General features: G+C 34.4%; 1 protein-coding gene across 1 annotated transcript; it reads right to left on the bottom strand.

Moving 5' to 3' along the window:
• On the bottom strand, positions 1-22,445 carry LOC131045511 (disease resistance protein RUN1). The gene is given in 10 exon segments (XM_059212555.1): positions 1-210; positions 625-728; positions 1,345-1,491; positions 1,580-1,828; positions 2,146-2,283; positions 2,540-2,672; positions 2,865-2,961; positions 5,599-5,647; positions 5,748-8,655; positions 21,683-22,445. Coding segments are annotated over 2 exon segments (3,405 nt in total). The 5' UTR covers positions 22,285-22,445; the 3' UTR covers positions 1-210; positions 625-728; positions 1,345-1,491; positions 1,580-1,828; positions 2,146-2,283; positions 2,540-2,672; positions 2,865-2,961; positions 5,599-5,647; positions 5,748-5,852.
• Between the last annotated feature and the right edge of the window lie 488 nt (positions 22,446-22,933).

The following is a 22,933-nucleotide window of genomic DNA, read 5'->3' on the forward strand; positions in this document are numbered from 1 at the left end:
TTGAAAAATAAAGCTCCAAAATGCATAGAAAAATAAAATAACTGAACAGAAGTGAATAGATTTTCTTATACAACAAAGATTTTTTTTAAATAATATGATGTTTCCAGCCTTTTCTTGCTACATTTTTTTATTAACATAATAATAAAAAGTAACCCTAGTTGCTGTTTTGGAGCAGGCAGAGTAGTTGCCAAAGTTGACGTGGTCAATATCCTGTACAGGAAGAACAACTTTTTTTAGACGTAGCATGGAATTAGAAAAAACATTTTTGTTCATGGTCTACGACTACAAGTCTAAAAATTGTGATACAATTTCTTTGTGCCTCTATAATTTAGAATTAACTCTTTTAAAATTGAACTTGCTCGCTGATATTCAAATGATTAAAGAAAAAGCAATAGTTATATTGGATGTTGAAATTTCTTTCCACAGATGTTTTACCACAATGCGAATGCCGAGTCAGCCAGAAATAAACTGATATTCTATAGCTTATCCTATTCGATGTTAAATTAAAATAGAACAGCTAGCATTAAATCAACCTAAGACCAAAAAGAAAAAAAAAAAAAAAAAAATCAAAAAAATCTAAGGGAATTGTGTATCAATTTGAAATGAGAGCCAACTTGACTATACCTGTGAATTATCTTCAGCATCTTCGAGGCAGACATAATTATTGTTTATAAAAGCAAACTGAGGACATCTTGTTTCGGATTCACTGGCTCATTTGTCCGAAATTTCTGCAGAAATAATTAACATACGTTAGAAGAACTTAGAAGAACTTAAATTGAAGGAAGAATGAGTTCAAAGAGAACACAATAAGTCTAATTAGGTTTCTTTATTGTAACATCTTGTAAATCTGAAAGACATGCGTCGTTGTAAGAAAAATAACAAGTGCAGAAAATTTGTAAAGAAGAACAATAGCACATAACACACAGATTTACGTGGAAAAACCTGGTAAAAATATACCAGTAAAAAATCACGGGCAAATTTTTTCTTTCGTATTGATTCTCAGGAATTGGAATTACAGAGTTACAACAATCTCAAAAACTATCAATCAAACCATGACTTCGAACAGCCTAAAACAACCGACAATCCATGATGACGCAAACACTGCTAGCTAAGATAGTCACGATGACTCAACCACTGGTTAATCCATGATGAAGCAAAAACTATTGGGCAATCCATGATGACCCAAACACTGCTAGCTAAGATAGCCATGCTGACTCAACCACTGCTAGCTAAGATAGCCATGCTGACCCAAACACTGCTAGCTAAGATAGCCATGCTGACTCAACCACTGCTAGCTAAGAATCCAATTTGAACTTCACATTCCAACAATCGCTTCATCAATACCTGTGCTAAAATGTGTATTAAAGAGAAAACGTCAGAAGCATGCTCCCCCGTGACAATACTTGATAGCATGCAGTTGTTACTCTAGGGACTCTTCTCAGCAGCTCTTTGCAGTATCATTCTCAATGCATGCAATCCAGTCATCTCAACCTAAAGAAAATAATATCACCAATCCCTGTCAACTTTTGAATCTATGTATTTTACGTCTTTTGAAAATACAGAGCAATCCAAAACATACCTGCAAATTCGGGCTTCATAAAGACAATTGATGCAAAGTTGCAGAATATTTAAGAGCTAGAAATGATCTTGTCAAACTTATCATTATTCCCAGCGAGAGAAATAATTTCTCAAAGAGGTCAAAGAGGTCCTTTGACGCTTCACTGGTTTCTCAAACATGATTTTTTAAAAAGTTTTGCTGACAATCTTGTGGAATGGTCTGTTTCTATATAGTCCCTGCTATTTTCATCCAATCAAATTTCATTTTTACCTACAAAAGTAATAGAAAAAACAAGCGGGTAAAGGTAACTAACAAGAAAAAACATTCCATCAAAATATCTGTAAATAGAGATAGATAACCCATTAAACCATAGAACTGATACTTTCCAATAGATAACAAGTTTAGTAGCCAGAAATCATATCACTTATTATCAGTCTATAATCTTTAGCTGGAAAAATAAGATATTCTCGGGTCGAAGATTTAGCTAGTCTAAATTCCAAATGATAGGTAATAAACTTTAAAGTTTCTAGCAACAAAATTCATGTAAGCAAATATTGTTTACGAAAGGAAATGTAACAAATCAATACATTTTGTTGTCGTTAGACTCGCAATGTCTCCAATAAATGCAGCAACCGTGGAGAGAGAAGGCCCGATTGGAGCTAGAAGAACATGCATAGAACAGGGTTGATGCCATAGAATAGGGTTGATGCCACTTGTGTCTGCTTCTGTGGAGCAGAGTAAGCATGTCAAACTTAAAACGAGGTCATGCAATTCTATATTCAAAGCATTGCATCACATAATCATTCAGTCCCAAGTATATGGTTGCATTTGATCAAAGAAACGAAGTAATTTAAACGAAGTAATTTTAAGATGGAAGCTTCTAAAAGGAGTTATCCTTCAAAGCTGGAAGTACTACACTCATTAGAGTGACAGACTAGCTATTTGACAAAAAGGAGGCAAACAACAAACCTTAGAGCTTACCTGACAAGCAAGTCTCCCAGCTATTCGTAATGAAGAACCAATTTCGACACCAATCTGCAATAAAATTATTTGGCCAACTTCAAGACTTGATTAAACCACTTCCCGTTATATCATATGCACTAGCAGCCACACACTACAAGATGACATACAGAAAAAAGATGTTGTTCAAACACTAGGATCATAATATACACCGTTCAGCAAGAGTATCCACCCATTTTAAGCCAAAAAAAAAGGTCAAAAGTCAAAACACATTAATTTAAATCATGAAGCACAAGAAGAACAATTTAAATCCTAAGTAGTGCCCGTGACAATTAAATAGTTATACATTCCAAATAATATATGCATGCAGTGCATATACAGCCCATTACAAGGAAAGCAAAGCTTTCATCGATGAAGTGTTAATCTGCAGAAATTTCAGTAATCTGTTTCATTTAAAATAGATCCAATTCATTAGAAGTTAAGCCATCTGCATATGGTCTCCCAACGAATAGCATTATATAAAAATGAAATCAACAAAAAATAGATACTGCATTTCAAGGCTTACGAAATTGGGAAATATAAGATAAACCCAATGATCTATGCTATAAAGACATTTGAATGAGATTCGAGAATCACAAAGATATAGAAATGAAAAAGCAGATTGAATATGTTATTTGTGAACGATGAGTGTTAAATTAGAATGTAAATGAGTGAAGGTCACATATAGTCAGATTAAAGCTTGAAATGAACTATAAGAAATTATTGGGAATCGTAATGCTACAAAAATCATTGCTAAGCAGTTGCACACCATTTTATAAAGACAATCCTAAGAAAACAGTACATATATGGTAAACTGAATGAGATACAGTTTCCTACTTTCTTAAGAGCATAGCTTTCTCATAAAGACAAATTTTATCCCCAATTCGCACTCTATGCGTAGAATGATATATATCATAAAATAGGAGGATATTTTGACCATATTTTTCTGACTTGAGGCGATGAACAAATTTCCTTTGCAGGCATGAACGATATCCTCAGTAATATTCCTACAATGATAAAGCAAATACAGAATGATAGGTTAAAAAGCCTAGTTACCTTGGAGGAGGTGAAAGTGGCCATCTTCTAAATTGGTCTTGAAGCTTGACAAGGCCTCAAGGCTAGACAAATTTTCGGCAAGCTTTTTCTAGTGCTTTTGGGAAATCATCTAGTCCACTGGCAGAGGAACAATCGAGAAAGAAAGCAACAAAATAACACATTCTCGGACCTAATACCTAAGAAGAAAATGGTGGAGTCCTTTTGATAATTTTTTCTCAATCTCCCTATGTAATAGAGTCTACAAAATAATTACCAAGCTTATGAAAAACAGATTGAAGAGGGTCCTCCAGGAGATCATTTCAGAAGTGTAGAGTGGTAGCAAATCGAGAACGAAGGGAATTGTCATGGTGCACGAGGCAATACACACCATAATGAAGGAAATGGTGGTGAGGATGATCACCAAATTAGAAATAAGAAAAACATGTGACCAAGTAGATAGACATTTCCTCATAAGAGTTCTAAAGAAATTTGGGTTTTGGAATGAGTGGCTTGATTGGATGAAGGGCTATATTCCGATTTTGTGATTCTTAGCTATCATAAACGAGAGTCCACAAGGCTTTTCCCCAATCTTCTAGGGGAATTAGGCAAAGAGATCCCTTTTATCCTTTCCTCGGAAGAAGTATCACCAAGGCGAGAAGAAATAGAGAATGGAAGGGCGTTAAGATTGCTCTAGGAGTGAAGGCGGTAACACACTCGTAGTTCGTAGATGAGACAATGATTTTTTAGGGTGGCTAACAAAAGTAAGGGGAGGTGATTTAGAAAAGATAGACAATTTTGTGTAGCATCCGATCAAAGGAGAAAGTGGTATAAATCAAACATCCTCTTCTTCAACACGAATGTATTAGAAAATAGCAATACATAGCAAGGATTTTGAGTTTTAAGTGAGGTAATCTGCCTAGGAAAATTTTTAGCCTTCCTATTTTTGTAGGGGCAAACGAGGTAAGACTGTGAGTCAACATTTACCGAGCTGTAGTGCCAAATTTGAATCTTAGAAGGCAAATTGGTTAACCTTGGCAGGAAAAATAGTGATGCTTAAATCAATGATTTTAGCCATCCCAATTTTGTAATTGTCATGCATGAATTACCACAAAAAAAATTGTGGGCAGATTGAGTAGAAGATGAGGAAATTATTATGGAATGGGAGCTCTGAGCAGAATAAAATCCCCCTCATTGCATGGGACAAAATTTGTCGCCCAAAAGAGGTTGAGGGAGTAGGCTTGAGACAATGGTCGATAATCAATATGGCACTAGGTTCCGAGTTAATTTGGAGCATGTAATTGAATTCATACTAGAAATGGGGAAGGAGAATTATTATAGGTGAAGCGGAGGATGTTGTGAGGTGGTATGGCTCAAAGACTAGAAATTGTAATGTCAAGTTGGGTTACAAGATAAAAGAGAAGGCGATTGCTTTGACAGACTGGCCAATCAAACTGTGTTGGAACAAGAACTGACTACCTAAGGCAAGATTCTTTGTGTGGACAACCCTCCAGAATAGAATTCTGACAGGAGATAGGCTAAATATGCTGGGTTTTATGAGCCCTCAGCCGATGCCCCCTGTGTAAGCGTGTAGAAGAATCGGTCGATCATCTTCTATTACATTGTGAGACAACAATGAGTTGCTAGAAAGTCATAATGAAAGCCCTGAATTGGAATGCTTCTTGCACGGAGAAACTCGTAGATTGGTTTAAAGGATGACCGACCTTACACAAGAAATTAGTATTTGCGAGCATTTAGGTAGCCAGCCCATCAATTTGTCTATAGCAAAACATTTTTTTTTAAATTCTAAAAATAAAAAATTCTATTATATTATTGAGCTCTATATGGAAAGAATAATATATTTGAATGTTAAGATTATAGAATCACACAAATAATAAATCCATGAATCTTTCTTATTATGAATGTAAAAGAAAATATCTTAAATCTAAGTTTGCGCAAGCAACATTTACTCGCCCATTCAAATAAATTGAAGGAAAGAGAGAGCTTACCATTGATCATCAAAAAAACTGGAGGAGTTTAATCTCCCAACTTCAAAACCTGAAAACTCATACCGAACACAAATGCGTCAAATTTAAAAAAGAAGAAAACGCGTAAATTATTTCTCCAACTATAAAAATGAAAGTAACACCAAGCTCACCTTCAATCTCTCTTTCCCACCAGTGCCAGGAAGAATAAGTCATTCGTTCTTGTTCACTGTTGGCCCTGCACAGCTACAGATCTTTTTCGCCAATCCATACTGAATTCATACGCCCGATGCAAGGGCATTTCTTATATTATTTTGTACACCATCCAAAGAATAATTGCAGCTGTGAAGGTTGTGAATGGTGGAAGGAAGGTTGGCTAATTTTGTACACCAACTCAAGTCTAAATGTTGCAGCTGTGATAAGTTGCCAATGCTATCAGGAAGGTCATTTAATTTTTCACAATAACCTAAGTTTAAATGTTGCAGTTGTGAAAGGTTACCAATGGTATGGGGGATGTTATTTAAATTTGTACACCAAGTCAAATTTAAATATTGCAGTTGTAGTAGATTACCAATGGCATCAGGGAGGTTATTTAAATTTGTACACCCAATCAAATATAAATGCTGCAGCTTTGATAGATTTCCAATGGTATTAGGGAGATTATTTAACTTCCTACATCCTCTCAAGTCTAAATGTCGTAGCTGTGATAGGTTGCCAATGCTATCAGGAAGGTTATTTAAATTTCTACACTGATTCAAGTCTAGATGTTGTAGCAGTGTTAGGCCGCCGATAGTATCAGGGAGATCAATTAATTTTATACACCATGTCAAGTCTAAATGAGGCAACTGTGATAGGTTACCAATGGTATCAGGAAGGTTATTCAAATGTTCACACCCATTCAAGTCTAAATGATGCAGCTGTGATAGGTTGCCAATGGTATCAGGCATGTTATTTAATTTCCTACACATATTCAAGTCTAAATGTTGCAATTGTGATAGATTGCCAATAATATCGGGGAGGTGATTCAATTTTGTACACCTACTTAAGTTTAAATGCTGCAATTGTGATACATTTCCAATGGTATGAGGGAGGTTACTTAAATTTGTACATCTACTCAAGTCCAAATGTTGGAGCTCCAATAGATTGCCAATGGTATGAGGAAGGCTATTTAATTTTGTACAACTAATCAAGTCTAAATGCTGCAGCTGTGATAGGTTGCCAATGGTATCAGGGAGGCTATTTAAATATTCACAACCACTCAAGTCTAAATGTTGCAGCTGTGATAGGTTGCCAATGGTATCAGGAAGGTTATTTAAATATACACACCCACTCAAATCTAAATGCTGCAGTTGTGATAGGTTGCCAAAGGTATTAGGAAGGTTCTTTAAATATTCACATCCACTCAAATATAAATGATGCAAATCTGATAGATCGCCAATGGTATCAGGGGGGTTTAAATAATCACACCCACTCAAGTCTAAATGCTGCAGTTGTGATAAATTACCAATGGTATCAGGGAGATTATTTAAATATGCACACCCACTCAAATCTAAATGCTGCAGCTGCGATAGTTTGCCAATGGCCTCAGAGAGGTTATTTAATTTTGTACACAATCTCAAATTTAAATGATGCAGCTGTGATAAGTTGCCAATAGTAGCAGAGAGCTTGGTTAAATTTGTACTTCTACTCAAATCTAAATGCTGCAGCTGTGACAGTTTGCCAAGAATGTCAGAAAGTGAATGTTGGAAGAAGTTGGAAATATCAAGGTGTACTTGCATTAGCCGCAATTGCAAAATGTTCCCCACATGACTGAAGCGAAATGGCTGATGTATTGCAAACCTACACTTTTCCAACCTTAACCATATCAAGCTTGAAGGAAACATGGTTGGCGTGTCTTCTGTGATGCCATCAATGAGCAGATTCTTCAAGTGAAGAAATTGAAGACCAGGTCTGAACAACGTTTCAAGCCTTTGCGAATTACCTCCATTCAGTCGAAGGCGAGAGAAATTGATGTTATTGGATACTCCCCTGCTTAAATGAACTGCATCCCATAGCCGAGTACCCTCATTTTCAGCAATGGTTCGCCCCATATCCCGCAAATGGTCATGCATATCAAATACACCTTTGTCGTCAATCTTTATCAGCATCTTCAGAGAAAGATTAGATATAGCTGTGAATACCATCTTGTACAAAGATTTCCAGAAAACAATGGGATGTGTTTTGCGTTCTCCAATGAAGAAGCAAGCGATGTCGAGAAATATTTCTTTTTCCTCTTTACGAAGAGCACTGTAACTGATTTTGAGTCTTTCATGAATGTCTGGGTGGAGAGTAATGTTGTGAAAGGCTTCCAACCAGCAACCTCGGTCATTCTGCTTATCATACAAAAAGGCTCCAATTACTTCTAGTGAAAGAGGATGCCCCTTACAAGCTTCCACTATTCTTTTGGACATATCCTCATGAGTGGTATTTGGAGATGCTCTGAGAAAAGCATGCCAACTAAATAATTGGAGAGCTTCGTTTATGTGCAATCCACTCATTTCATGGATGCATTCAGATGGGACCCCCGCAACACTGAGAATGTGCTTATTTCTAGAAGTAATAATAACTCTACTACCAGGAGCCAGCCAATCCCCAACCAAAGCATTTGATTGCTCAATAGCATCCACATCATCTAAAATGAGAAGCACACTTTTTCGTCCCAAGCGATCTCTGAACAAAGATATACCCTCATCAACACTGGACACTTTTCCACTATACAAGCATAAATCTTTAAGGATTTTTCTCTGCAATTTTGTTAGGCCTATGGAGTCTGCAGCAGTGGCCCGGACATTAAATACAAATGAAGCAGCTTCAAAATGAGCATAAACTTGGTTGAACAGGGCCTTGGCAAGTGTGGTTTTTCCAATACCACCAATACCCAATATTCCAGATTTTTCTACACCTCCCTCTGAATTGAGGTTGAGTTTCTATTCCTCAGTCACACTTTCCAGTCCAACAGGGTGCTTGGCAACTTCTAACGGCACTCTGCCTAACGTCTTAATCACGTCATTTACCACCGTCTTCACTAGCTGAGCTTCGAAGCTGCAAAATAATGTTCACAAACGATCAGTGCAGATCAATAGAAATTGCATAATTATCATCCCCGTTCTAGTTATACGAAGGGTTCCAAGAAAAGTTTGAAAATAATAAAATATTATTATTAGTATGTAATTATATATATCTATATATTAAAATCGATAAATGAAATATACTTTTGAATCATTTATTAAGTATTTTTAAATAAATTTTCCTTAGATGAGTTGGATTTTTAACCTGGGCAATTGTCCAGTGGAAATTTTACAATTATTTTAATTTATTTATATTATTTATTAAAGATTTTTTATATTAGAATTATTTTTTAAATTACAAAATTATGTCTTTTAAATTATAAAATATTATTTATTAAAGATTTTTTTATATTAGAATTAATTTTTAAATTAAAAAATTATGTCTTATAAATTGTTTTATTTTATTATATATGATTTTTATTTAATTTAAAATATTTTATTTATTTAACAATTATTCAATTTTACTTTAAATTGTTTAAAGAATTCTTGTATTTTAATTTTCTATGTAAACCATCACTAACATTATTGTATTTAAGTTATTAAGTACTTTTAGAAATAATTATATATGTATTTATGTATGTGTGTGTATGAGCCTTAATATATTTTATTAAAGCAGGCATAGAATTGTCATGGTAAAAATGATATATTTATATATTTTTAAAGTATTCTTAATATATACCTCTATAAATAATATAGTTATACAAATTTGGTTCATAATAATATTGTATTTAGATGACATTATTACTCATTTCTAAGGATCTGTCAACTTTAAGTCTCACTTATCACTTTGGTTAAGATATGTGTGGACTTCAACCAAGTTATTTTCATGGTGTACATTTGATCCTTGAACTTTTGAAACTTTAAATTGACATTTGGCCCTTATCAACATCTTTGCCAATCTTTTTCAGCCAACCTTTTTACCACCTATTGCGAGTGTACTTGTACATGGTTGTGCCAATATGTGTTGTATTATTATATTGAAAAATATTTATTTATTTAAGATCCTCAAGTACAACCTAAAAATTATTAAAGATCATTTATGAGAACAACATAGCAACATTATAACAACAAACATCGCCGTATATCTATTGCAATTGTTATTGTTGTGCTCAAATCGTTGTTCCAATGTTACTCAATTAATCCAACTAAGGCTCTAATTACGAACAAAATGATCCTCCCAAGTCAACAAATTTCTCAATGGTGTTTAGAACACCACTAGTCATTACTTAAATTTAGATATCAAAAGATCAAAGCAAACAATTTTCAATAGTTCAACTTTGTAGATTCATTCACATGAGTATAAATTTAAATTATGTATGAAAATATAGTCCCAGAATAAAAATTTAAACCAAAGTAAAATACAACTAATTTTCAAATTACTTATTGAGCCATAAGCCTAGCCCCTATTTCAATGAGATGAACCTATAAGACATTAGGGATATTCAGAGAAGATAATAAATAAATGGGCGACATTTGATTCAAGACCTCGATACCATTAATGGAAGTGTTATAGTATGAATTGCTAAGTTATGATTTCTTAACAATTGTTAAAAGTGTTATTAGTTGAGGGCAAACATTAACAAAACCTTAATTATGGCATCTTGCACATATGTTGATGACAAATGTTATACGGTGAACTACTTGTGACCTCAATCCCATTAGGAAGTAGATGTGTAGGTAGTCCTGTGTGAAGGGTGCCCTTGTGACCTCAAGTTTGTTGAGGGAGGGTTTAGGGGATAAACCCAAGGTTAAGGTTGTTTCTGAACTTGTTTGACCTTCCCTCTTTAGTGGGCTTTAGTATGAGGCTAAAATTGGTATAAACGGTTATGAAGCTAGACAACTTGTATATAATAACGATATAAAATTTATGCAAACAAAATATAATGAGGTGAACAATAAGTTGTTAGCATGTCAAGGTGGGTGTTGCCAAAAAAGAGAGATTAGATCATAAATTTACTTCAAATAACAAGACAATTCTATCAATGGACTTTAGACATCAATGCACCCACTTATGTCACTACGAAATCCTACTTTAGATTCATATTATTAGTTATTACCCAAATTCACTCTAGAATTTGCATAGAGCATTCAATTCTTTACTTGAAAGAAAACCATACACAAATCATACAATCACAAAAAACATTGTAAAGACAAAACCAAAACATCCTTGATATTATTTATTCATATGAAATTTGGATGTACAATATGGAGAAGATTTATGCAATGTTCTCTATTGATTGATCAAAACTAGAAGATACTTGTTACATGAACTTAAAATTCATTCTTTTCAACTATCTTCTTTTCTAAACTAGACACTTCTCTATTCTACCTACCCAAATCAAAATTTCAGAACCCTTTACAATGACCTTGAAATCCATTTTATAATACAAGGGAGAACCAAGCATCGAGCCATGTACACATGTCAATTATTCATTTGAAAATCATTCAAAATGACTTGAATATGCCAAAAGGCATCTTTGTTGAGACATAGGAAAAAACATTCTTGCACTGCTTGATGTAGATTCTTCATCCTCCGAACGAGGCCTGAAATTTGACAAAGTAGATGGCTGTTTTTTTCACTTTTCAGCCGTATTTGACAGCTTAAAAAATTATGGGACCGTATGCATTGACATGTTATTTTTTTCTAAAACCGTATATATGACACTTAAATTTAATAAACCATAAAAAATTATAGTAAGTAATATATAATAGTATAATATTATAATTTATAATATTCATATATATTAGTTTAAAATGTTTATTAAAAAAATATAAATTTATTTAGAATATTTTGAAATGGAAAGATATAGTTGTTTCTAATTTTATAATATTTTAATATAATTTTTTAGGATATTTGTATTGTTTCAAATGAACTTAGAAACTTGTTATAATTGAATTAATAGAATATAATTTTTATCTTCATAAATTTAGAAACTTAGTAAATTTAAGATTTTTGCATATATTACTAATTTATCATTGTTTTTAAATTATATATATATGTGTGTGTGTGTGTGTGTGTGAAATGAATAAAGAGAGGACAATGATTTTCATTTCTTTTCAAGAAAATGTATTTCAATCTTTTGCATTTATATTTTTTGATAGTTAATCTTTTTCTTAAAACGTCAAATGAAAGGCATTGAAATGACTAAATTGTCATCGAATATCCATATGACAAGTAGGGGTGACCATCAAATTCTAGGCCTACTTCGAACTAAAAATTGGTTGAAAAGCAATGGAAAGAACCATAGTGAAATATGGCATGTAACAATGAAGTGCTAAAATGACCAAGATATTGAAATTTGATGACCGTTTGAAATGCAAATCAAGCATATTTCAGTTTCATTTCATAATCGCAGGTAGTCATGATCTTTTGATTTGGCAAGGTCCCACCTAAAGATAACTATAAATATGGCTTAAAATTGCATTTATTTTTTCTTTGCTCCATAATTTATGACATCAATCAAAATTAATTAAAAAAAGGAAATACATGTCACAATGGTTGAGTTGACATGCAACTCCTCTGTTTACCAATTTCCAGTTCACATATTAAAAATACCATTTTCCCTCACCCTATTAACCAAAGCTACATGTTTATTGTATTTACCCTCCAAAATGTCTTGAGTAGTTGTTATCATTTGAATTATACCGGATTCAAATTGTGAAGGATTCTGGAGATACTCAGTTTCTCAGTGCCCTTTTCCTTTTCAACATTGATGCCACTAAAAATGGGACCTAATATGTTTTGAACATTTTGCCTTCATTTTTGTAATTCCTTAAGATTTCTACTCTCATCATACAAGGGACGCATAAGGAAAAACATTCCCTTCAAAAGATATCAATTATTTATTCAACATCCTTAAATACAATTTGTGTGATTCTATTAAACAAGAAAAATGGTTTAGATTTGTGCAAATCATAAACAATTTGAAGTGCAACATTCCCCATTTGCATTTGGCATGTCAAAACATGTCGAGCCTCAATTCTTCTTATTAGATGCTTCTTAACACAAAACATATAAACCATATACTTAATGTGGTTGTTCAAGGCTTCCCATGTAGAAATGTAGCCTTGCCAAGCATCTTCAACAAATACTAAGAGTGACTCCACTTAGTTTCAAGTAATGAACTGAATAAATTAGAAACCAATTTATTCTTAGCAACAACATCTACACTTTTCTTCTATAATTCTTCCTTTTCTTTCTCCTTGTTATGTAGTCCCTTTTCCAATATTGAAGCTAAAACCCTTTCAATTGCTAATTCTCGTCTTACCTTTCAACAATTCCTCAAATGACGTTGTTGGCTCATGAGGGGGCAATAATGCAATCCTGGTGGTTAGCCGTTCTTTCAATCTCAAACTCTCATTCGACAATTTTGCCTTATCTTCCTCTGCAATTTTAGCTAACCTCTCACTAAACTAACCACTATTTGAAGTTAATCATGCATCCTACATGACTATTTTATCTATAGCCCTTCTAACAATTATATGCCTAAATAATTTTTTGACCCTCCTCAATCATAGATGGCTTTTGAGTTGTAGGATAGAGAGACCAAAAGGTGAGCATATCATGCTTATCATCAAATCCAAATCCAAAATATAATTCCTTTGCAATTTCAGGATCTATATCCTTTGGAATCTCAATATATTCTATTATTCTAAAATGATTAGAGACCATAGCAGATGAGATAGCCCATCCCTCCAACAAAAGAATACCACTGCCCTAACTAGTTGTCTACCTTCTTCTAGAGTTATAATGGTACATTTTTCCTTAACCCTTTTCTTTATTTCATCTTTAAGCTTTTTTTCCCACTCAAGGGTTGGGTTAGGAAAACCAAACTCAACCATACATTGGTCAACGATGGCCTTGTATAGAAAATGATTGAATTCTTTGATTTTCATGAATTGGGTGAGTGCAAAATCATGGGGGTTCAAAAAGTTGCAAAGGGCAAAACAACGCATTTTTTACTTTGCCAAACATGCCAAATTCTACTTTAACTTTTTGTATGGATCAAACAAAATTTGAATTTGGTTTGTAAATACCAAACCAAAACAAACATTTGTTAATAACAAATATCCATTACTAACGAATATATATTTCCTAACGTCATTGTTGTGATGTACTGTTTTAAAAATGGATATCCATTTGAAACAGATATTCATTATGAAAAAAAAAGAATATTCATTTTTCTTAGCCTAAAAAGCCTACTTTAGTAAAATGGGCATAACTTTTGCATTTCTTATCAAAATTTAAATGATTTTTTACATACATTACAAAGGTGATTTAAAGACCTACAAAATGGATAAGGTAAATTTATTAGATTACAAACAAAAGTTACTTGTAATAATTTGAGGTTAATCCTTCATTTTTAAAACTTTAAACTCACAACTTCTACATACAAAGATTTTTTTTCATTTTTTTGCTCCCAAAAGAATTGAAACATTTAAAAAGTAGTATATAAAAAATATTTAGATTTTATGTATTAACGAGACTAATATTATTTCATAAATCATCATAAAAAATTGTCTTGTTGCCTTTGATGCTACACAAACCAATGCCCAAGTTGACCTAAGAGAAAATGTCTTTATACCACTCTCCCCCTCTCTCTATTTAATTAGTTATATCTTGCTCTTTCCCCCTCTCCTTTGATATCCCTTTCAATCCCATCTCTCTCCCTAAGTTCCCTTACTCTAATTCTATCTATAGCTCTCCTCTCTTCTTCCTTCTCTACCTATCCCACTACTTTTCTCATCCTACCTAGATCTTTCCCAAGTCATAGATCTCCCTCTTTCTATCCCTATCACTCCCTATTTCTATATCTCTACTAATATTGCTTCTATCTATTTATATCCCTCCCACTACCTATACCTATTCATTACTTGTCTCACCGCCTTCGTCTTCCACTCTTGCCCCCTTTATCTCTATCTCCCTATAGATCTATCGTCATGTTAATCTATATCTAACTATCTCTCTCTTATTCATTATGGATCTCTCCCTCCATCTATCCTACTCTTTCTATCCATGTCTATATCTACCTCCATCTCCCTATCTCTATCTCTCTCCCTATCCATCTCTCTTTCTATATCTCCATCTACCAATATATCTCTTCCTCTATACATGAATAATCTATCTCTTCCCCTCTTCATCTCTCTCCCTCTCTATGTATCTGTCTCTTTGTCCACCTCTATCTCTATATATCCCTAGCTCTCTCCCTCCATCCTTCTCCATATCTCTCTATCTCTCCTTCTCTATCACCATTTCTCTTTTTATCACTCTATCACACTATCTACATCTCTCTATTTATCCATATTCATCTTTTATATCTCTTTATCTCTTCCCCTTTGTATCTCTCTCTATGTCTTGCTCTCTATCCCTACCTCCCTATCTATCTATATATTTATCTAGATGCCTTTACCTCTCTCTATCTCTATATGATCTATTTGTCTCCCTCTCCCTCTATCTTTATTTGTATCTCTATCTTCCTCTCTACTTTTCTATCTCTAAATATGTCTCCCTTTCTCCATCCATCATTCTCTTATTGCCTTTCTCCCACCCTCTTCCTAAAACTTAATATCTATATGTATACTTTTATCTCTATCTCTTTTGTAGGTACGTTTCTATCTCTCTATATTTTATCTCCTTGTCTCTCTATATCTCTTTACCGTTATATCAATCTCCTTATCTTTATCTTTACCTTTATCTTTCTATATCTCTATCTCTTCCTCTCTCATTATCTCCCTCCCTATATATTTATCTCTTCCTCTTCCTCTCCCTCTCTATCTCTACCCACTCTATCTCTATTTTCATCTATATATCTCTCTCCCTATTGGTAATGGAACTTGATTATCTTTCTAATTTAGATGTTTATGTGTTAGCTATATTTAGGTCTTAGTTATTGATGAGGTGTGTGGGGTATCTTTCTCCTCCAACTTCACTTGCTAGGGAGGGAGGGAGAAATAGGGAGTGAGTGTGTGTGTCTGTGTGAGTAAAAGGGATATAGATATAGAGATGCAGAGAGTGAGAGATATAAAAATAGAGAGAGAAAGGGGGAGAGATATTAATATATGAGAAGTAGAGAAATATAGAAAGAGGGAATGATGGAGAGAGAGAGAGAGAGAGAGAGAGAGAGAGAGAGAGAGAGAGAGAGAGAGAGAGATGAAGATAGAGAGAGGTAAGGATATGGATAAACAAAGGGAGAAGGAAGATAACTAGAGATATACTTGTTGAGAGATATAGAAAGATATAGTAATATGGGGAGAGAGAGGGAGAGATAGGGTTAGAAAGAGGGATAGATATCTAGAGATAGATATTAAGTGGAAAAGATAAAGAGGGAAGATAAAGGGAGAGAGATAGGTAGAGGAAGAGGGAGAAAAGAAAAATAAAATAAAAAAAATGTTTTTCGATTTAGTCATGGCTAGGGAGCTCTATGTGTTTGTTGACACATCTATATGCTTAACATGTGATGTTAGATAAATGACATTCCTTGGCCCCATTACCGTCAAACATTTGTACAACGTGTTTTCAAAGTTGACATAGATTTGGTGGATATAGAAATGAGATGGATTCTTGACAATGAATTTATGGTGTTTGAGACTCGATACAGAGTCAATATGAACATTTCAACTTGCTTTTTTGCTTCTTTTCTAAACAAAGGAAAGAGAGGACTTATTGTTTTTGAACTATGAAACAAGATGATTAGTGAAATTTTCCTTGGTATTCTAGGCAAAATATTGGCAGTTGCTCTACCGAGTTATAAAATTCCCATGGCTCAAGACATCGAGTTGGGAGACTCTGGAACATGTTTGTTGGTATGCACTTATCAAAGTCTTCTGTAACAAGACACTAGCATCTCACTGAGATAAAGCCAAGAGGGCTTGTGTGTTCCTGAAGAAGCATTTTCTATACTACTCACCATTGGTTACAACTAGATTGACGACTTTATCACCCAAGTAATCACATTTGAAGGATGTATCCAAATACCTAGGAGTTATTTTTTCTAGAAGGACATCTTTGAGATGTCTTAACATTCTCAATGTTCTTTGCTTAGTGGCTTTTGGTCACTCTCTTTGTTTGCTAATGCTCATCGGGTTTTGGTCTTTTTTTTAACATTTCGTAAATTTTGAAAGTTTGAATCTATTCACTTTGCTCTACGTAATATCCCAAGTGTGAGAATTTGCCAAGATCTAGAGGCAATGGAAAAAACAAATAAGAGAGACAAAATATATGATAGGAATAAACTGTATTCTATCAAGATGCAAAATATGATCAACTGGATCATTACAAGATGTTCGATGATTGCACGTACGTCTGTCCGTAAAAACAATGTAGATGAGCCTTCTTATATAGGCAAGGCTAGGGATATGGGAGCACACAAACATGACATGTGGCTCAATAAGAAACAAGGATAGGTAAGAAATAGGCGTGGGTAGGTAGGAGAAACAATATAATATTCCACATGAGGTGGAATGTAACAACAAGATAAGATCAACACCATAAAAGGTGGAAATTCTTCTACACACACTATCCCAATGTGGCACAAACACCCAAGTGTCTCATACCCAAACTACTATTAAATGCATGTATCTAAGTAAACTTAAGTAAAGTGTAATAATATCCATGATAAATAATTATTTACACCAGCATCCCCCTTAAGTGCAACTTAGGGGAATGCACTAAAGTCTACAATGCAACTAAGCAATGCAAGATGGGTCCTGACTATGAGGCCATGTTAGATACCCATGTACAAATGCAAATGTAATCTCCCATAAACAGAGAAAGAGAGAAAAACCCAATGGGAAAAAACTCTCCACCAAAAGAGATGAAGAAAGCACACAATGCTCTCAATGATGAAGAAGAGACCATGAAACCCTCTCTCAATGTCGAATCTCCTGCAAGGATGGTCCAATGATGTTGACCAAAATACCTCCCCATAAGGAAGAAAGAGAGCCAATGCTGCATCAATAATGTCAAAGTGTGACAAAACCAGGTACCAAGTTGATGATGATGAATCACTCGCTGCAACAAAAATGAAGATTAGGCATGGAGACAACCTACTTTGAGCATCATCTAGATACTTGTAAATGGTAGAAATACTGGTACAATCCAAGTCTCATGGGAGCCATGCATAAATGTGTACAATCTAAGTCTCAATTGGAGCCATGCACCAAGTCTCACGAGATATTCCTAATCTACGTGTACAAAAGGATCACATCAAATAGTCATCAAAGATAAGATACAAAGAGGTGTGACACTTTATGATAGTGCGAGTACAACATTGCTCAAGCAAGAGCATACATCATGATAAAATATTCAAATGTGGAAATATGAAAATGATGCCACCAACAAAGAAGCCTTGTAGAATATTGCAGATGAAGATGCCTCCAAATGGAATTTCACCAAGAGATATAAATGAACAACTAACCCCCCATAAAAGATCATGTTGGCACTTGCAAATAATGGCAAAATGGACTTCTAATTTCAATGATTACAACTTCTCAAAATGATATAAGAGACTTCAACAAATACTGCTAATGATCTAAACTGAGATCCAAGCAAAATACAAGTACCAAATAGGCCAAAAATGACCAAATACTGAAAGTACAATTTCTACTGAAAATCACTGCAAACTAATGGCTGATTATGAAAGTAGATGAAAAATTATGCACTTAAAAAAAAAAAATGACACCTAAAAAGGAGTCAATATGAGCCCAAACGAAGCCTCAAAAGTTGTAAAAATTGGGATTTCATGATTTTTGAAAAACCTATATCCTAAAAACAAAAAACTCCTATACCACTGTATAGATCATGAAATTATACCCCAAAACAAAAAAAATTGCTCGAAAAAAGGAGTCCGGATGAGTGAGATATCGCTATTTGAAAATTGCTTGCAAAATTATAATTTCTAGAAAATTTCCGTCGCAGCTTCAAACTTCAAATGCCTCTAGATTTGGCCTCCGAAGTCCAATTTGGATGAAATAAAAGACAAATATGACTTTCTTGGACCTCCTCAATCCACTGGTGACCTCAGATTTGACACATCAAGCTTCAATACTAACCTACAATAGAAAGCTCCAAAATATACAACCCTAGATAGCATCAAATTTTTCTCAATTGACAAACCAATGACACTCTAATGGCTCTGATACTATGTGAGACATGGACCAGCTCTGACACCATGTGGGAATTTGCCAAGATCTAGAGGCAATAGAAAACACAAATAAGAGAGACAAAACATATGATAGGAATAAACTGTATTTTATCAAGATGCAAAATATGATCAACTGGATCATTACAAGATGTTCAATGATTGCCCGTATGTCTGTCCGTACAAACAATGTAGATGAGCTTGCTTATATAGGCAAGGCTAGGGATATGTGAGCACACAAACATGACATGTGGCTCAATAAGAAACACGGGTAGGTAGGAAATAGGTGTTGGTAGATAGGAGAAACAATATAATATTTCACATGAGGTGGAATGTAACAACAAAATAAGATCAACACCATAAAAGGTGAAAATTCTCCTACACACACTATCCCAATGTGACACAAACACCCAAGTGTCTCATACCCAAACTACTATTAAATGCATGTACCTAAGTAAACTTAAGTAAAGTGTAATAATATTCATGATGAATAATTATTTACACCAACACCAAGACTACTTAGTATTCAATAAAATTGGACTAAATGTAATGAAATACTACTCATTTCAATTATCATTTTGACATTTGAGTAATATAGTCAGTAGTTATCATCTAAAAGAATATTTTTAGGTCTTATGTCACATGGATTATTAATTTGCTAGTAAAATTATTTTATTTGTTTTATACCAAAAAATAATTCACCAAGTTTAAATTTATAGTTTTGCATATTTATATAATTTGCCACAGATTATTTTATTGATTTATGTAAAGTCTAATTGGCCTATGAAAACAATTCTTTTAATTTTAAGACATGCATGATTTGCCAGAAAAAAATATTACATTTATTTGAATAGAAGATAAATATCACCAACATTTTCTACTGATTTTTACCAATTTCAAAACATTCACCAACTAAATTCATTTTATTTTTCTACAAAAATAAAAATCACCAATAAAATAAATATTATTTCTACAAATATAAAAAAAAATTAACAAATTTTTATACCTTTTTCAAAATGGTTTCCTAAAGTTTTCGTTGTCCTTGAGACACCATACAAAGTTTGCATAGCCTCTAGAAAATTTGGGAATGTGTATGACATTTCTCTCCATTTCTTTCTCGAAGCTTTGACCAAATCAGATCTCCCTTTTCCAATTTGTGGGTGTCTAAAAAGACATGGGTGTTCATTTTTCCTTTACCTAATCGTGTCAAGCTTTTGTCATGTTCTCTTTGTATAAAGCTAGTCAATTGTATGTGCATACAAGAGATTCCCCACTTTATAGCTCTTTCCAATACAATTCATAAAGAAAAATCTTCTTACATGTTCAATGACTACCTACCAACATTGTATTTGCTTTATCTCTTTTCTTTCATATATTTGTATTACACGTGTTCATTAACACTCCTTTATGTGCAAAGAACTAAACATTTGGTATAGGTAAGAGCATGTCCCCATGCTGCTGCTTAGCTTATTTTGGCTAGCAGCAACTGCTCAACTTTTTAAGAAGCAATTTGTGGAGCAGGTGGCCCCATGGATAGTCAAATGGCTGCTTATTTTAATGCAATCTTCTTAAATCATTTTGTATTTTCATTTTTTAAGCATTTGCTGCTCCACTAAAATAGGAAAAGATTGCAATTTATGCTTTTCCCTTAATTAGAATTTTACATGGGAACACTCCAGCTGCTTAAATTTAAGCAGAAAATGCTCATAAACAGCCGCATGAAGACATGGGGTAAGATACATTACACAGAAATTGTTTATATATTAAGTCGACACATACACACTTGAAAAACAATTAACAATACAACATTCTTTCTTAATAATCTGTAATTCTCACTTACAACTCACTTACAACATTTCCATTTGTACTCGTTACTGCAGTCTATCATTATTCAATAACAGAATACTCTTCTTCTTTTTGCTCACTAGCAATCTTCCATACAAGCACAGACAACAATATGGTATACAACCAACTTATAAACACTGTAGTCATACAGCCTATTTGGACTTTCTGGAAGAGAAAAACAATAATTCCCCCTAACCCCAAATTCATAGAGTTAAACCCACAACTAGCAGCTAGAGTAGAACATGAGGAACAAAAGCCTCATGGTTCAAATAATAATATTTAGTATAAAGGATGGAACAATCTGATTAACCTACAAATGGAACAACTTTTCACCATCCAACTATAGGGCTATAATAGTCTAGGGAAATAGCATGATAACCAGGGTATACAATGCCACACCACAGAATTACAAAAATGAACAACAACACAACAGTACCGTGCAATTTAACTTGACTACACATGTATTACCCGCTTGAGAAACCTGAGGGAGTTCTACACATAAGTGGTCTTATGCTTACCTCATTGAGGGGGAGTGGGGACACCACTCAGGGGAAACGGTGGCATAATGTACATCACCCAACATCATATCTCCCTTTTATCTATCAGCAACTCCCTCTCTTTTCTTAGATTCTTCAACCTTACAGTTTTACACACCCTTCCAACCAACAACAGCCAATCCCCACACAACTAATTTCCATGAATTTTACATCTACAGCCACATTAACCACACTGCACTACCCAACTACATCCAATCCTCCACATTAATTTTCATAGTTTTCAACTTGTCTCTCATTATCTCATACCACTCTTCCCACATAACATTTCCCCTCCATGGTTGTTCAAAAAGTACCAGACATCACAAATGACTCTACACACGGACATAACAAAGGTGCAAGAATTTACAGCTCATCACCATAATCATTTAGAAAAATCTAATACATAAAACCTATCATTAAAAAATGGCCAGATTGAATTGAAGTAAAGAAAAGTAAGCTGAGAGAGAGTTTCGTTACTTACCCTCCAGTTATATCCATGGACCATCCTGAACGCGAACAAATCTCTTTGAGGGCATTCTTCCATCCGTCAATCTCTTTTCTTGGGTGTCGAACGGAATGCCCATACAGTTTTAGACATGGGCAGATTTGTTGAAGCCCATACTTCCACCACTCAATATCTTCTCTTTGGCATCGATCTGAATGGCTATAATGTTTTTGAAATGACTTATCATACGGACTGGAGTTCCCTTGAGGATGTCTAACTTGAGTTGGATTCACGTCATAAAAGAGAGGAATGATCAGGCCCTGGGTGTTCACCATTGTCGCAGCCTCCTTCAGACACCATGAGGACTCTGCATAGCCTCTGGAAAATATAGGAATGCGAATGGCACTGCTCTCGATTGCTCTTTCCAAGCTCAACCCAATTATTTCTCCCTTTTCCAATTTATCGCTGTCTAAAAAGACATGCAGTCCTGCAGCAGTGAGAGCTTCAAAGAGACGATCAACCAGAGTATTCCTCACATCTTTTCCCCTGAAACTAAGAAACACATGATATTTCTTATCGCTTCGGAATGGAATTTTGGTTGTGGGAGGCGTGTATTCTTTCATCTGGAATTCTTCCATCTTTAAGAGTTGCAACTGAAAAGAATAGCAGAGGGGATTGAACCCAATTCCAAACAACTAGGTATGAGCTGGAACTCGATCTCCTATCACACATTCCAGTTCTGGGCAATCCTGTTTGGATAAGGCCAAGTGAAGATGTAAATGTATACAAGAGATTCCCCACTTCACAGCTGTTTCCAACCCAATGTTGTGTACTTCTAAGTTGTAAATTTCAAGTCACGGCAATCAGACCCACTTTTATTAAATTATTTTGTCCACTAGGGGAAAGGACCTAGTAGTCGTGCACCCTAACTTCGCGCTTCTCAAAATCCTACTTGAAAATTTCGAATCACTCCGATTTTTTTACAGCAGCTTACTTGGCAAGTCCCCTGCTTATAACTAAGGTTTCAGGGCCACATCATCAAATATGATGCCACATCAGCATGCTTTTTGCCAAGGTGTCCAAAACAGCCCCAAAAAAAAGTGAGACCAATAGGCGTGCAAAAGAGACCCCAATAGTTGTGCAGCCGATGTGGCATCACCTAATTGGTTACTTTTTACAATATTAGTACATTTCTTAACAACTATTGGTACATTTCCTAACAATTGTTGGTACATTTCCTAACAAAAATTGATATTTTTTGTTTCAAACAATAGGTTTTATTTGTTC

Source organism: Cryptomeria japonica, chromosome 10 (assembly GCF_030272615.1).
Source record: "Cryptomeria japonica chromosome 10, Sugi_1.0, whole genome shotgun sequence".
Taxonomy (NCBI): Eukaryota; Viridiplantae; Streptophyta; class Pinopsida; order Cupressales; family Cupressaceae; genus Cryptomeria; species Cryptomeria japonica.